Source organism: Maylandia zebra, linkage group LG2 (assembly GCF_041146795.1).
Source record: "Maylandia zebra isolate NMK-2024a linkage group LG2, Mzebra_GT3a, whole genome shotgun sequence".
In the NCBI taxonomy this organism is placed as follows: Eukaryota; Metazoa; Chordata; class Actinopteri; order Cichliformes; family Cichlidae; genus Maylandia; species Maylandia zebra.
This window is the reverse complement of record NC_135168.1, coordinates 32861476-32878416: the sequence shown is the minus strand read 5'-3', so window position 1 is coordinate 32878416 and position 16941 is coordinate 32861476. Positions and strand designations below refer to the sequence as shown.

The following is a 16941-nucleotide window of genomic DNA, read 5'->3' as shown; positions in this document are numbered from 1 at the left end:
AGAATGACATGTATGTAAGTATGTTTGCGTGTTTACTTTGAAAGCTCCTGCAGCTTGGTCACCTGCTGCCTTTAAACATATTCCAAGTGGCAAATTAGTGCCGAAACATATTTAATCCTGCCAAGCCAAAAAAGAAAAAGAAAATCTGTTGATAGTTGTTAGTTGTAGTGGGAAGCTGCACAGCGTATCATTACAACTAAGAGGCCAAGCAGCTAATTCTAGGGCTCCTTCATGAAGCCGTACTCCTCCTGATTACGCCCCCACTCCTCACTGATGTCTCTCAAACACAAACACTGATGAGGTCTCCCTACAGGCCTTTTATCTATCTCACCACTCGATACAATATAGCTTTGAAAAAGATATGGGGAAACTTGTGTGTGCTTTGCCTTGTTTTCAGGCTTTGTTCAGATACAAGCGCGTGCAGTCATTCTGCGCCACGTGGTGCAGCGTTAAGCACAGCCGGTCTGCAGCACATAGGAATTGCACGCTACTGCTTAATGTTAAGCTCTCGATGTGTGCACGTGTTTCTGTTCCAGTGGCAGTCGGCTATGAGTATGAAGTGTGTCCCGGTGTTATCCACTGGGAAAGAAGGACCGCTCTGATGCAGGGATTTGAACTGGTCCCCTCTGATCTTGGAGGATGGTCTCTGGACAAACACCATGCCCTTAACATTCGCAGCGGTGAGTTTGTCCGCTTGTTTTTGGTGCTTGGAGGCTGGCTGCGTTTTTAAAGCCACAAAATGAATTGGAGAAACTTGAATTCAATTCCAATTAGTTTTTTCTTTTATGAAAGAAAAAACTGATGTTTTTTGCTTTCTTTCTTTGACATTGAAATAAATAAGAACCACCGTGTGACTTCTTTTAAGTTATGTGTTGATAGTCTGGACAGACTACATGAAATGATACAGAGCTTAGAAGTCCAAGATGTCCTTGAAGTAAGGACATCAAAACACTGTAGTGTGGGTGACTCAGCTACAATGTGCCGTTATTGCCATTAAAGCTGCTCAGAAAGTGGTTTGAGATGTATCAAATTTGAATTTTCTCACACAAAAAATCTTAATTTGTTACTTGTTAAGAGTTAGGCACACAGAAGATGGTCCAGATTGTCCAAAAAGTCAGACTGACAAAATTTTGGTCGGTGCAACAGAGTGAAAAACATCGCCCTGTCCCAAAACTCTTTTACTCCCTTAAATCTGGCGTGATGAGTTCAAAGGAAAACAAAAAAGACAGACCCCAAGTCTGACACGTGAAAGAACTGAAACTATTCCTACTTGTCATTGCATTCATAAATGATTTCAGCAACATTAGCATGCACCCACTGATGGGAAGTACACTTAAAGGGCCTTTCATGTCACCTTTGCATTCCTCTCTCCCCAGGAATCCTTCACAAAGGGAATGGAGAAAACGTCTTCCTGTCCCAGCAGCCCCCTGTTATCAGCACCGTGATGGGGAACGGCTTCTATCGGAGCGTCCCGTGCGGCCCGAGCTGCAGCGGCGCGGCTCGGGACATGATGCTGTTTGCCCCCGTGGCGCTGGCTAGCGGCCCCGACGGCTCTCTCTACGTGGGGGACTTTAACTTCATTCGCAGGGTCCACCCAGACGGATACACCAGAACCATACTGGAACTCAAGTGAGAGCAATGATCTTGTTGGGTGTGCTCGTGATAAGACCGCTTTTGGTAGGGATCTCTCGCAGTAGGAAGCAGTGGGATTTGGCGCATCGGATTCACTCGAGCACAATGTGAAATAAAAAATTAGCTCAGCTGATACGGGTTAGCATGGCATTAGCTGCGGATGGGACCTGCAGCTGCAATCTATTTGATCTCGGTGGAATTCTTTCTGAAGTTCGTCTTCATGCAGAAGGAGGAGCGTGTGAGGTTTAGAGATCACAGACTCTAATCTACCTCTTTAGGATGCGAGAGAAGCTGAAAGTCTCTGCTGAGAGACAAAGATACGTTTTTTTCCGTCTTCTTTTTTTTTCCTCTGGATTATGACGATGATATCTCCTACTGTGCTGCAGGCATTACATTCTCTCATTTCTGTATTTTTTCAAGCGTTGACTCTCAATGGGATTGCACAGTCATTTGTCCTGTAGAGTGTTCTCCTTATGTATCTTTACTCTCATTCACTGTTTTTATTCTATGGCTGACTAATATTTCTGGTTCAGGCAGAGGTTTCCTCTGGGAGGAAACACCCCCAACCCGCCAAAAACGGCTTCTTGTTTAGGTTAATATTAAATGTGAAACAATACAACTGTCTAAAGCAACCCCAATTTCACTTTATGGGGAGAAAATTTAGCAGCCTATGAAATTCTGAGAGCCTCTCGTTAGCCTCATAAATAATTGTTTTTACTTTCTCTTCTCTCCCCTTTTGAAATGCTCCTTTATGGCTTGTTATCAGGAACCGGGATACCAGACACAGGTGAGAAGTGGTGATTTACACCTCCTTTATATACCTGCACAAATGTGTGTCGAGGGAATAGACAGTTGCAAAACGCCCCGCAGAGCTTTAACTTTGTTTGTTTGCCTCCTTTTAAATTGCATTGACCCAGCTTCACCTGGAACACGCATGCGGGTTCTGCACACGCTACGAACGCAGTTAGATCTATGAATGTCTCATTTAAATTTCACTTGGTGATATTAAAATTTGTATGCTGGACCGCAGCCAAAATGTCAAGGATTTCATTTTTTTTAGAGGATTACTGAAAGTCTGTTTGGTGGATGCCTCGGTTCATTCATTTCCCGAGCCAGACCAAAAGGCCCGAGGCCGGGAGTGGCCTCAACGTCGCCCCGGTCTCAAGCCTCTGTGATGCTGTGAGCTGTTTGACAGAAGATTAGACAGATGTTATAGGGTTTCTGTGTGTGCACGTGTGTTGTGATGTTTGCATCTGTGCGTGCACCACTATCGTGGGTTGTATCGAGCCGATTGTGTGCGTATGCGTGTTTGTGCTTGTGGGTATTTGTGGAAGAGCAAGAGAGGGTTCATCCAATTTCAAAAACCCTGACTATTTTTCACGATACTGTGCCAAAATCTGAAACCGTGCAGAACTGATAATATGATTGTGATGTACTTTGTGGGTGGGTAGGAACAAATGTCAAAAATATATATAATATATAAATATGCAAACCGTTGGTAATTTTCTACTGTAAAGCCATGTAGCCAGTGCTTCTCATCTGGAGCCGCTTTACCTCAGTGGGGTACTTCTGCGTTTGGCATGTGGAGAGATTGTTGAGTAGCTCCAGAAATTTAAATAAAAAGAAACAGGAGAAGCAGACAAGCTGGCACAAGTGAGGTAGAGAAGGAAAGGAGGCAGTGGAGGTGTGTTGCCTTGAGATCGGCCAATCTGCTGGGATTGTAGCTGAACTCAACTTTGTGACCCACCTGAATTTACAGTATGCTCTGTTAAGCTGAAATAGATGCCAAAAAATGAATAAATAGCTGTCTTTGTTAGGCATTTAGCCATAAGTAGCTGAATTTCAGACTGCTTAAAAATAATAGCTGAAGAAGAAAGCTTAATGTGTAATGGATAAACGGTCTTAGATGATTAAAGTACTTGGGCTATTGTTATAGCATAAATGCAGATTTTTAAAAAAAATCAGCTAAAACTTTGCTTGAAAGAATCCACTAATATATATTATTAACAGAAAATTTGATCCCAGCCTGAAATAAATTCAAATGAACGCATTTACAAGATCATGGGTTGTGTTAGTGAAGGAGTATTTGAGTAAATCTGGCTAGCGTGTCAGATAAAACGCAATAACGAGATTTGGAGCCTATACTGCACGAGCTGGATTCTTCTGAAGGCACTTCGGGTGGTGTTTCCTTACCCTGGAGGCTTCTCTTTTAGCTTCTGCTCCCTTCTTTTCCTCCACAGCAGCTTTTTACTGTTAGCAGCATGTTAGAGTTTCTCCTTTATTCTGTGCTATTGTTCTCCCAAGTCAAATACATTAATTATTCATCCATATTCAGCTTTCAAAGCTTTTCACTATGCATTCTTCCCAGCAAAGTGCCGATCAGCCAAAAGGGCTTCAAAACAAGGTGCTCTCTGAGGGGAAGACGGTATGGGAAGTGCTCAACATGAAACCACCGTCTATTCTTTCCCCCCCTTTAAGAGTCGGAGCGAGGAGTTAAGCAAATAGGGGAGGAAGTCCTCGACAGTATTATCTGAGAGCCCAGACGGTCGATTTAGGAACAGCTAGATCACTGTGTCTATCAACTCTGATCACTGTTTTGTTATTGCATGCGGTGGGAATGAGCAAGGCTGGAGTGGGATTGTTTGTGCTCCGGTTGTTATTGTTGTTTATTTTCCTTCCACTGGAGGAAAGCATTTGGAGCTATGAGCATCTAATTGAGGAAAAGATAGGTGAAGCGATTTGTAATCAGTTATATACAGCACGCGATGCTCACGCTAGCTTCAAGAGGCCCGGCAAATACGATGCACCATACGCCGAGCAGTGGCACATTTTGAAACTCGGTGAATATAACTCTCTTAGGATCGAGTTTAAATTATGTATGTGCAGTTCAGCGCTGAGCTCTGTAAACAGTTATGCACTTAATGGACTAGATGACTGACAGCAAGCCTGCCGTTGTTGCTGTTTTTGTTTTTTTTCTCTCTTCTGGGCATTGAGAAGGTTCAGTAAGGAAGTATTCTTCTTTAAAAGAAAAGGATATTTAGGGTACAAAGGCTGTCCAAAGCAAACTGGAAATCATAAGGACACGCTGGCTACAAAAAAAAGAAGAAATGAAAAGGGTTGCGAGCGTGATAACAGAAATATTTGTTTTGACATTGTATTTTTCCTCGCAGGACATTTTTTTATTGAATAGCTGCCGAAGAAAGGAGGAAAAAAGAAACCTTTAACAGGGTGTCTTCAAGTTTAATTGGCAGGAAGCCTTTGACCAGACCCAGCTGACATTGGATTTCACGCTACAAAAGTAATTGCCTGGAACTCAGTTAGTTACAGTGTTCAAAGTGTAAAATTTAAATTCCCTCTCACTTTTTTGATCACTGTGTTCAAGTCTTAATAATAATGCAACACAATACAACACAATAGCATGACAGTATCAAAGGTTTTATGTAATTAATGAACTGTGGACTATATGTGGAGAAACAAGTCACATCTTGCCTGCACAGCTGCTTGCCCACACTGTTGGAATTCATCCGACACAAAGGACAGTATGCAGCTTGCAGGAAGCGTAAGGGCGAATAAAGTCAGTTGTGCAAATGTTTGGCTCAGGCTTTGAGGAGTAAAGGACAATTTCTTATAAGCAGTAGGACATGCACATGACGCCGCACGGAGGTATTTCTTCCTGTGCAACATGCTGTCTATTTGAGACTCTCAGTGAATCAGTTCCAAGGCTTTTGTCCACTTTTCATCAAGCAACAATAACAACAACAATAACAACGGGCAGTTGTTTGTCCCCATGACTCATTCAGCTGAGGTCAGATTTACCTGGGTTTAATTTTGGACCTTTGTTGCACTCCTTGTTATTGTTCCCTCTTATTTTCTGTTGGGTCAGAGCTTTTTTTTGATGCCGTACTGCGGTCCATTGAAAGGCCATGAAGTTTACAGAAAAGATGATCCTGTATATACTAGAGTAGCTTTAAGTTGATTAGGCTTCTGGGATATTGATCTGGTCAGTTTAGTAGCAGAGGGGGTTGTTAATCAGTTTCAGCTGCTGTGGTTGATGAAATTAACAACAGGTGCACTAGAGGAGCAACAAGGAGACAACCCCCAAAACAGGAATGGTTTTATACATGTTTCCCATGTCAGTACTCATCTGACGGGTTTTTCTCTAGTTTTGCATTTGAATAGTGTCTGTGTCACCACTGGTAGCATGAGGTGATACCTGGACACTACAGATGTTGCGCAGGTAGTCCAACTCCAGCAGGATGGCACAAAGGTTTGCTGTGTCTCCCTTCAGGGCCGTAGAAGGTCTTTTACCCACTGGTTTTCCCAAGTAGGAACAGGATGAGCACCCCCAGAGCTACAAACTCACCTCCAGTGAGCGAGTCTGGCTAAACAATCAGAAAAAGACTTCATGAGGGTGAAATGAGGGACCAACGCCCTCTAGTGGGTCCTGTGCTTACTGGTTGGCACTGTGGAGCTCGATTGAAATTTGCCATAGAATACCAGAATTGGCAGGTCCACCACTGGTGCTCTGTACTGTCCCCAGGTTCACCCTGAGTGTGTGTGACAGACATGAAAGGGTCTGGAGAAGCAGTGGAGACATTATGCTGCCTATAACATAGTTTAGCATGATGGTGGGGGGGTCAGTGATGGTCTGGGGAGGCATATCCATGCAGAGACACACAGACTTCTGCAGGCTAGTCAGTGATGCCATTAGCTATCAGGAAGAACTCCTTTGACTTATTGTCAGATTCTACACTGGTTCAGTGGGTCCTGGCTTCTTCCTGGTGCACAATGATGGCTGGTCTCATGTGGTGAGAGTATGCAGGCCGTTCCTGGAGGATGAAGGAATTGACTACCCCCATGCTCGCGTGACCTAAATCTAATAGAACACCTCTGTTTCAGTCCATCTGAAGCAGCCAGGAGCTTGGTGATGCCCTGGTCCAGATCTTGGAGGAGATCCCCCCTGACACGATCCATCGTCTCATTAAGAGCATGTCTCTGTGTTGTCAGGCTCGAATTACAAGCACCTGGCACCCATACAAACTACTGAGTACCATTTTGAGTTGCTGCAATGAAAGTTCATCAAAATGAACTATTTATTAAATAGCACAACAACAGTCACCTCGAAGCCTCACCACATCATTTTTTCACTTCGCTTTTTGGGCTGTCTTTGAATTGAGCCCTCTGTAGATTGATGATTTTCATTCCCATCGAACAATGTGACATCCATCCATTCCTACCACATTACCCAGTTCATATCAGTTTTTCCCCCATTGAACTCTGATGTGTTTTCAAAATGTTCCTTTAATTGTTTTAAGCAGTCTGTTTGACATCAGGTGAAATCAAAAGCAAAGATACATACAGGCATAAAATTACAGCTGACGAGTCATTTTCACATTATTGTTTTTGTAACCAAAGTGTCTCAACTCAAAAACATCATACAATGACGCAGCTGTTGGAAAGATTTCCACATGCAAGGATTATGCTGTTCTCCTCCTTATGCAGCCTGCGCATACATTTATACATAAGGCTTCTTATTGCTCCCTGACATGTGGATACAATTCTGCTGACAAATATATATATGTGACACTATAAAATGATAGCAAAAACATCCTTGTGGCTTTATTGTAGGCAGTTGTAGGTTTGCTGTTTTTATACTTAGTATTATACAGGCGTGCCATTGAAAACAGGAAAAACAGGCACTGACATCGGCTCTTCTTTACTTCCTTATCAATGAAAGCCAGTTTAAGTTAGCGTAACTGGTGTGGCCCAGCGGCCCAGAGCATGTCACCTCAGTGAAGGAAGAATTAATACATTTCATACTGGAGTTGTTGCTAAAGGGTTTTTTAAAATGGCCTGTGCAAAGTTATTGTAAATTATTGTTAAGTCATTAAAATAAGTACATTTTTTATTTGCTGTCATAAATTTTTATTACAAGTGTCTGTCCATCCGCTCATTGGATGGCTCAGTGGTTGTCTTTTAGGCCAGCACACCCTCTTTACTGAACCCAAATCCCAAAAATACAGACTAATTAAAATCCCTGAATGTTAATAGTGGGACTACCTAATAGTGTGACTACTACTTATTTATTATAAATTCATTATATTTTCATTATTCAGTTATTTTTATTAGTAATGTTAACATTGTTTGATATCCTGGGGGAAAAAAGCAATTTTATTGCCAAATAACTGATTTAATTTAGCCGGAATATTGTTTGACATATGGAAAGAAATTATTTCAACAGTTAGAAATTTTACATTCAAATTTTAATTACATCCTGTTATTGATCACGAGCAGCAGCATAACCAACCATGCCAAACAAGAAGCATTTAATTGTTCCAGATCACCGAAGCAAGGGAAAAAAGTCAGAAGCAGCAACAACAACAAAAAAAGAACCCCAGAAGGATTTAAGCTTAACTTTCAAAGCAAATAAGCTAAATTGCTTTAAAGTTGGCGTGAGCCCTGTGCCTGGTGGTTCTTTGCCAGCTTTTTTCTTTTTTCTTTCACTGCGGGTTGCAGAGAAGTTAGTTTTATCCATAGTGCGCCTGAGGCCATCGAGTCCAAGCGATTGCTGTACTTGGACTGCATGTAGAGGAGCTGGCCGAATCTCTGCTCAACGAGATATGTTGTTTGGACAGCAAGAAGAAACAGGCCAGTCGTCTTCCAAAGAACACAGGGCATGCTGACCTTACAGTTCCTTTTATTCACACATTCAAAGGATTTTAGCAAGAACTTTCAGACTGAGCAGCAGTGCAAGCTTGCCGGGCTCAACTGGAACTACGGCAGGCTGCTGACCGAGCTTGTCAGGGGTCTTAGTTTTGGTTTTAGACCAGTGCTATCAGTTTTGTTTTGGGTTTTTTTTGTATTTGTAAATCAGGATCCTGCATCACAGGATGGTGGGAGGTGAAAACCCACACAGTCACAGGAAGAAGCCAAAAGCAAGCCACGAGTGCGAGCCACTTCACCGCCGTGCTGCCCCATCGTTGGTTTCTTCATTCTTATAAGCAGTTCAACCGGATTTTATATGAGGAAAGTACTTTGGTGCTGTTATTGCACTGAACACAGACGTGCGAGTTGTCTGAGAGGATAAGGCCGACGCCCCTGTGACCACAGCTGCTAGTGTTATTAGGAGTTGATTCGTGGGGCTGTAGGCAACCTCCCTGTGTGAGGCTGCAAGAGGAATGCCCAAATTGACCAGAAGAAAAGTTTCACTGATTTAAAAAAAAAAAAAAGAAAGAAAAAGGGGAAACTTCAAAACAGAGACAAATTCCAAGAGCTTTCTAAATGATTGTAAGCTCTATTGAAGAAGGCAAAGGGAGGTCCAGCTTTTGGAAGTCAAACATAAAAAAGCCAAACTGGTGTTTAGTTAACTCTGTGAGGTCGACTTTACTCTAGCCCTATTTTTTATTTTGGGAGGATGGGGGATGTTCGTTTGCTCTTCTGAGTTTCCTATTCTTCTCTTTTTAAAAAAAAAAAAAATAGGCATAGCATTAGAGCATAGCATTAGAGCTAGGGTCGATTAGACCTCAGATAACAGCAAAAAGGGATTCTTGTCCCTCATAAACACGAAGCAATAATTGTAAGTATAATCAAAGGTTTATTAACCAAATTCCAAGAGCTTTCTAAATGATTGTAACGTTAAATGTAACATTTTACATTACACATTTGTTACAAAATTACAAGTAATTAAGTCCATAATGGAATTATACGAATGTATTTACATGAAATTAAATGGTACTGGTTACATGGTTACATACATGTAATCAGATTACTTAAAATCAACATTTTGAGCATGATTTTTTTTTTTTTTTTTTTTTTTTTGAGTGCAGGGTTGTAAAATTAAAAAGTGCTGGGAGACTCGCTGTAATGCTGCGAGAACGTCCTTTGAACACATCAAACTAATTACGAGCTTTTTGATACGGCGCACGAGTTCAGTGTTCAGAAGAAAAAAACGCCGCCGGAAAACACAACCCCCTTCTCACACATTTAAGATGTACTCGCACAAGGTATGACTGCTGTAGCATGATTGTTGTGTGTGTGTCCCCAAAAACCCCTGCTGATTGACTCTCGCATTACTCTTTCCCTCTCTCGCTCTTTCTTTTCGATCACACGTGCTTTCAAATCGTGCTCCTTCAACTGACATTTTAGTCATTCTGTGACTCAATTAGGGAAGGGGTGACACGTTGTCCTCGCACTAGCTTGTTAATTACTTAAGAAAATGTTCACAAAGACATCTGTTGTTGAGAAAGCGTTAGAAATCCATGCGCAGCGTGCGCAAGTCCAAATGAGCTGCACCCAGGTCCAATTCTTCAAGCGAGCCGGGAAAGAGTTTGCTTAATCGCTAATCAGACAAACTGGACTTGGGGGCAAAGGAGCCTGATGCGACGCCTCCTGTAGCTGTGTTTTAGAATCAGCCTGCTTTGCTGCGCCTGGCAGAGGGTCGAATCTGTGCTTATCAAAGGCATTTTAGAGCGAGACGCGCTGCCTGGTGTCAGAGAGCTGCGTTTCAGTCGGAGGTCGCGGCTCCTCCGACAGGATGAGAGCCCAAAACACACGTTTAAAAGCACCCAAGAAACACGGGGCCATTTGAAGTGGTCAGCTGTGTAATCTTAATCCAACTGAATATTTATGGAAAGAACTGAGACGCACTGTTGGGATAAAAGCAGCCATAAACCTGAAGGAAGTGCAGTCGTTTTTAGTGAAGTTTTAGAAAATTCAGAGAAGGGCATTTGTTCTACAAACAATAAAAATCATGTCGGGTAAAAGGAAAATATCAGTTTTATTTTTAAGCAAACAAGGTCTCTGATTAGGATGTAAGAGTCATGTAAGTTCAGTTTTACATCATCAGTGTTTTTACGCCTTGTTATTGTTTCTGTGGACAGATCCGCACTAAAAGGAGGAATTACTTATCTCGATGCAGTGTTACGTCTCCGCGAATTTAGTCTGCAGTCTGTTCATTACAAGGATAATGTGTAGCTCGTTACAAAAGAGAGTTATCTCTGGATACAGTGGTGCCACTTTCCTTTTAAACGGGATTTCTGTCCTTATAAAAAAGGGTTTACAGTAGCTCAGGAGGACTTTGTACTGTTTTTCTCAACAGTCTAACTAAATCCACTGGTTGTTTGTTCTTATGCTCTGAAAGGACCCATGTAAATGCTTTTGAAACAAGAGTAAGGAGTGGTTCCATCTGTTCAGCTTTCACTTCATTTTACCGTAGGTAAGCTGTGGCATCTTTACTGCTAGCTTACAGCAGGAAAAAACATCATGATTTGGGTTAAAATCCACTTTCTACAATGATAAATGCATATGTGAAAGCTCCACTCTGGCCCCAAATGTAAAGAAAAAAAAACATGCTGTGCAACATGTTGACATTTTGAATTCATAAGCATATTAAGAATGTCCCTAACATACACAATGCTAAAAATAAGATTATCACTCAGGACTATTCTTCAGCTGCAGTGGCTGTGGCCATCTGTACTATGTAAATTAGAAGGTATTAATCTTGTTGCTTCGGCAGTGTCGCAAATTTACTCCAGGAGTCTCACAGTAATGCTATTCACTGGGATGACCTAATTGCCTCTAAATACCTATATTTCAAGTGACGGTGTTGTCTAGGCAGGAGTATGGAGGTGTAATATAATTTTGCAAAACTAGGCTAGTGTCTCAGTCAATGTCACTTTGAACTGCAGTGTAATAAATACAACACCAGACAAGCAAGAAACAAAAGAAAGTAGCATGTACAGTTTCACTGTACAACCTGTTTCAACTAACTTTGTCCACCTTGTCTCACTAGCACCAGCCCTGCCCACAAGTACTATCTGGCCATGGACCCGAGGGGGGAAGTTCTGTATGTGTCTGACACCAGCAGTCGCAGAGTTTACAGGGTGAGGAACCTCGGGCAGCCAAAAGATCCATCTCGCAATCTGGAGGTAGTTGCTGGGACGGGGGAGCAGTGTCTACCTTTTGACCAGAGCCACTGTGGAGAGGGCAGGAAGGCCACGGAAGCTGCACTCAATAACCCTCGAGGTAGGACAGCCTTCAGCCCTCCAGGTGAATATTTACAGATCTGTTGGTCGGTACACACGGATCAGTTTGGCAATATGTGGTGCATTTAGCTGGAGTCGTTGCCTTTGGCTAGAAAAACAGCCGTAAATATCAGGATTTTGATATTGGCGCGGCTTGTTACGCACCCACATTTTATGCGGACTGATTGTGCTTCAGCACATCTCACCGTTCAGTTTCATTCCAGTGCCTTAACTATCAGGATTGAGATCATTATAGGACACAAAGCTTCTATGACAATCTCAAAACGCCACACTGATAACATTGGAACAGTGATACTCTGTGTGCTTTAAACATCTTTGGTTCAATATCCATGTGAGCGAGTGATAGCATCTTTTTAAAATCATAATATTGATAAAAAGGCCTTAGATACTTTATCATGCTTTCATTACTATACTGATAAATCCATTTCAGTCGGATGCTTTTTCACAATATATTGAGTTATTGATTATTTAGATATTATATATTAAGTATGAGTGATGCTGCAGAGCTAAAAAAAAACTATAAAAGCATGTATGCTTAAGAAGAGAGCGTGGTGAGCTCTTGTTATGGAAAGTAAGTGACTCTCAAATCATTGTACCAGCAGGAAGCTGCAGCCACAGTGAAGTGCATGCAAACGGGGCTGATTAACTCACTGAAAACAGCCACAGAACGTTGAAAATTCAGTGTAACAACGATCCCAATGTTGTGCACCGCTGCCTCGGAAAAAGGTCATAAAGACCCGGTTCATGCCATGTTATTATGGTTTCTTTCTGCCTTTCCTCATCACTGTAGAGCTGGCCGGGACAGTAAAGGCTAATTACAAGCTACGAGCACGGCTGGAGTAAAGACAGTGCGGCTATGGGAAGATAACCTGTGCACACATGTAGCAGTGAGCAAGGAAAGAGAGATAGCCCTTTACAAATCTTTACAAATGAATGCAAGCTGCACAGCCAGTGTTAAACATATTCAGTATTATGGACATGGCCATTTGGTTATTGTTTTCTTTATAAATTATTTTTCCCTGCATTTTGTGTACAGGATACATTTTTGGATTTAATGTGCACAGTGAGCTCATGTTCTGTTTGTCAGACGAAGGATAATTATAGTGCAAAGTGATTAACATGACTCTTTAAATTATCCCGCCGACTTCAGAGCACGTTTCAGTCGGGTGTATACTTATTATAATGAAGCGAAAATTAGCCGTGCACCTATTGCAGGAATGACTCATGTTATGTTTTGACCAAAGTGACATTTAAAGCTTTGTTTCTCATATGATTTGTTGAATTAGCACGTGCACCACATGCCCTCAAATATTTAGATAATCCCATGGCATTAAAATTATGTTTAATTGGTTCAAAGCTCCAACTGTTCACTGCCACAAAACACCCCATCACAGTCTCACCAGCAGCCCAGCTACACGGATAGATTGATGGATTCATGCTGGTTGTGCTTTTTCACCACCCTGCCGTCATTATTTTTTATTTTTTTTATGTAAATTGATTTAACCAGGCACCACTATTATATAATGCAGTTGTTATATAGCTCCTGCCATTCATTTGTACGGTGCTAAAACTTGAAAGTTGCCTTTTAAAGTCTTTACCTAATTTACCCTAAAAAATAACAGTAATACTGTTATTTTGCTGGATTAAAAGCAGACTGTCTGCCAGGGTACAGCTAGACCTTTTCCACAGCAGACACTTTGCCATGGCACAGTAGGACCAGCACCGGTGTGACTAATAAACTAATAATCATGGCTGCAGTCCATTGAGGTGCTCTAGTTTCAGGCTCTGGTATTATGTATGCTGACTCACTGTCAGGGCTTACACTTCAATGGAATAAGGCCATTGTTAATGCTGTTCGCTGCACCTGTGCTTTTCTTGCTTTAACAACTCCAAATGTCTCTGTGGAAAAAAGTAGAAAAAGGTCTGTTTTTGGCTCTGTGGTTCAAAACACCCCACAATGTAATGACTGGAAATGGAAAGGGGAAAAAAAAATCTATTCTTCATTCCACGGACTTGTCCACAAAGCCTAATTTAGACGAATTACCAGAAAATATGTCATGAGGATGTGACTTAGAGCATGCTTTCCATCATTTTTTTTGTGCTGACTGCTCATGGTAACACAGTGCACCCTCGAAGCTGCAGTCGGCACACAAACACATGTACTTACTTAGGTTTCAGGTCGGGTTGTGTTCATGGACATTTACTTTGTGTAAGCACCATTTTTTCACCTTTTCTTTTTAAAAAGAAACCATTAAGTTGATGAATTAAGCATAGCCTAAGTAAACTTAAACGTAAACCCAAATTACTATCACACCTGCAAACAAGTTGAAAAAAGAAATCAGGTGTAGGGATACAAACATGTGTGAGAAGTGTGTAAAAATCTTGAGCCACCCCTCGTTTCTTTATATTTTGCTTGTGATGAGCCACAGATAGCAAACTATAAAGCCTTACAGGGTGACTCAAGACTTTTGCACAGTACTGTGTCTTGCATTAAACTTGTATATGTTTAGTTTGAGTGCAAATGTGTGGCAGTATTATGATAAATCAATCAAACATCGATAAGTTTGAATCATGAATTCATTAGAAAGTAAAAAATAAAAGTTTCCAACCTTGAAACGCCAAGTTTATCATACATGACTTTTTAAGACCTCTACATCATCAGGGGGATTTTTATTTTTCATAAACAACATGTTTACAATCAGACACATGCTGTGCTCATACATGTAAATTTATATTATCAGAAGGTTGAACAAACACCTTTTACAAGGTTAGATTATAAACTATAATAACAGAAAGTTACAAAATTGTAACAAATTTTAGCATTCAATAGATTGTTTATGTGCATTAAATTAAGCAACTTACGAAATGATTAACTTATCTGCGTTTGATTCTCGGCTTTTAGGGAGAATGTTGGCAGTCGTGTCCTTGTATTTCACACAATATGTGTTTCAGATGGTCTTCTTTTGAATATACTTCAGATATTCGCTGCAGAAAATTCTACGCATTATAAACTGAAAGCCTAAATTTACCTATCTCCAAATTGTCCTGGTCTACTCCCTAAAATATTCAGTTTCAAATCCTTCTCTTTATGCACACTGTGGCTGTGGTAACAGTCATAAATTCCTGTGACGCAGAAGCGCTGTACTCTTCTGTCTCTTCTGTAGATTGATTAAATCGCCACGTTATTTTGCTCGTTTCTGGCTACAAGAGAAATATTTTTATCTTGTTCCTAGGGCAAGGGAAGTTTGATCTTTGTTAAAATGACAATAATAGTTCAACTAATAGGGTAAGCATGGCTTCCCCTGGCTTACAGGGGGAGAAAGCACTTGTAGGCATAAACTTAAACCAGAATATGCCTGTCATATTAAGCGTTTCTAATGCACAGAAGTCTGCAGATTTAGTTTTTCATTCCCTCCTAGCTTTAGCCGGGTTCAAGCAATTTAAATTAATGCACATACATTTCAGACATTAAGCCCGGGGTGTTGATTTGAATTGGTTAATCGTTCTGCCCTCACTTATTAGCTGACAGGAGTGGATTCCAGCTTTTCCTGCTATTGTCTGCCATTGCACGACTACATTTTAATTCCTTTTGTTCTGTCCTGGCTGTGAGCTGTAGCAAATTTAACTGGTCTTGTCTGACTTTTGTCATCAACCCACAGAATACCTGGGGTTAGGGATTTTTTTTTTTTCTTTTCTTTTGGTCCCTTACACTCATAGCAGTTTGGACAATAGTGGTGAGAGAAACAGTCTTCGTCTATAAAGCGGTGCTGAATGTGTTTATTGTATATAGTGCTGCAAAATGTGTTCCAAAAGAAGAACGACAACAGATGGTGTGACCTCCGCAGGCTGATATAACCTCAATATCATAGCGACAGAAGCCTAAATGTGCAGAGAAACTGCAGCAAGTTCTCAGAGATTCTCACAACAGCTTATCTGTGTGTGTAAGAATCTGAGCTGTTTTAAAAACACAGAGAAGCAAACACAGACTACTGATTTAATTTATTTTTCTGTTAATGTTCATCTGCGTCTTCACATTGCAGAGATCCATATTTTTGCAAGCGTATGTTGACAATTCATCTCAATTTAGCCGTCCTTCACACCCACACGTTATATCGTTTATTCTGTGATGTACTGTGCACCGTGACTGTATGCACAGACAAAGGGTGATGCAAATATAACTGCACAAGTACAGCTCCAGGTTGCCTACTGACTAATGCTAGAGTTTGCAGTAAAGCTCGAGCGCTCGTATGCAGAAAAAGCTGCAGTTCACTTTATTTGGTCAGTGACTCTGAACTCAGAGCGGATTAAAATCAAATGTCATATGCTACATCAGTTGTCCTCCAGGATGTCACACTACAAAGGTTAAAATGGCAGATTTTTTGTTCCTGCCTTCCAGCGTTCAGTCTCCAAGTGTCACGGGAGATTTTTTAGCCACAGGCCTGTCACTCAGGCTACACCCACAGTCCTGCAAGGCCTGTTCTGTCAGTCATACTCAGCGTGCGCCTGCGACGCCGTCCGACGTCGGAGGCAGACAGCCGGTCGATACAGAGCGCAATAAATAAACGTAGCGTGCCTCCGTTCTTTAAATGTCACTAAACACAGGGAAGCTCCAGGTTTGATGGGGGATGTTTGATTTTAATTTCCTCCATCTTCTGGAGTTCATTCAGATATATAAAAGCGACGAGAGGAGGAAAAAAGAGAAACAAGAAGATGATAAGCGAAAAAGATCGCGGTTGACTCGTACTACCATTTGACACGTGATCTGTGGCCTTCTGCTCTGTGTATACGCGCTACTTACACCTTAGAACATGCCATATCTCTGCCTTCGTGCAGTAATAGAATATTCTGTCCCAAGACTCCTCTTGTTCACTCAGGGTGCGGTAATTTATACTGACTCATTGGAGTTCACAGAGTCTCTTCTGTGGCTATTGTGCTCCTACTAACCAGCTCTTATAAAGGATCTAGAGATTTCTGCCTGGAGCCCCTCGGTTCGCTGTCATCTATCTGCCACAGCCCACACTCCCCTCCTCCCATCACCCTCTCTCCAATGGTAATGAGTGGTAGACTTCACAGAGAAATAGCTGTCCCCTTCTTTTTTGAAGTTGTGTCTCTGTGATTCTCCAGCATTGATCTCGCCTCTCGTCCTCTGGTGAGCTCCTCGCTCCAAATTAGCACCTTCCTCTTTTTTCCTTACTTCTTCCATCTGTTTTTCTCCCCCCCACCACCAATCGCGTCGATGAATCACCCCCGTGCCCCGGTGTTCAAA

The 16941-nt window shown here is 41.6% G+C and overlaps 1 protein-coding gene across 1 annotated transcript in view; it reads left to right on the top strand.

The window, feature by feature from the left end:
- Nucleotides 1–16941, top strand: part of tenm1 (teneurin transmembrane protein 1) — a 195744-nt gene that overhangs the window by 135735 nt on the left and 43068 nt on the right. Inside the window, exons 19-22 of the mRNA XM_014409889.3 lie at nt 537–680; nt 1377–1629; nt 2399–2419; nt 11423–11655. Of these exons, the coding sequence (XP_014265375.2) occupies nt 537–680; nt 1377–1629; nt 2399–2419; nt 11423–11655 (651 nt within the window). The remainder of the gene's footprint in view (nt 1–536; nt 681–1376; nt 1630–2398; nt 2420–11422; nt 11656–16941) is intronic.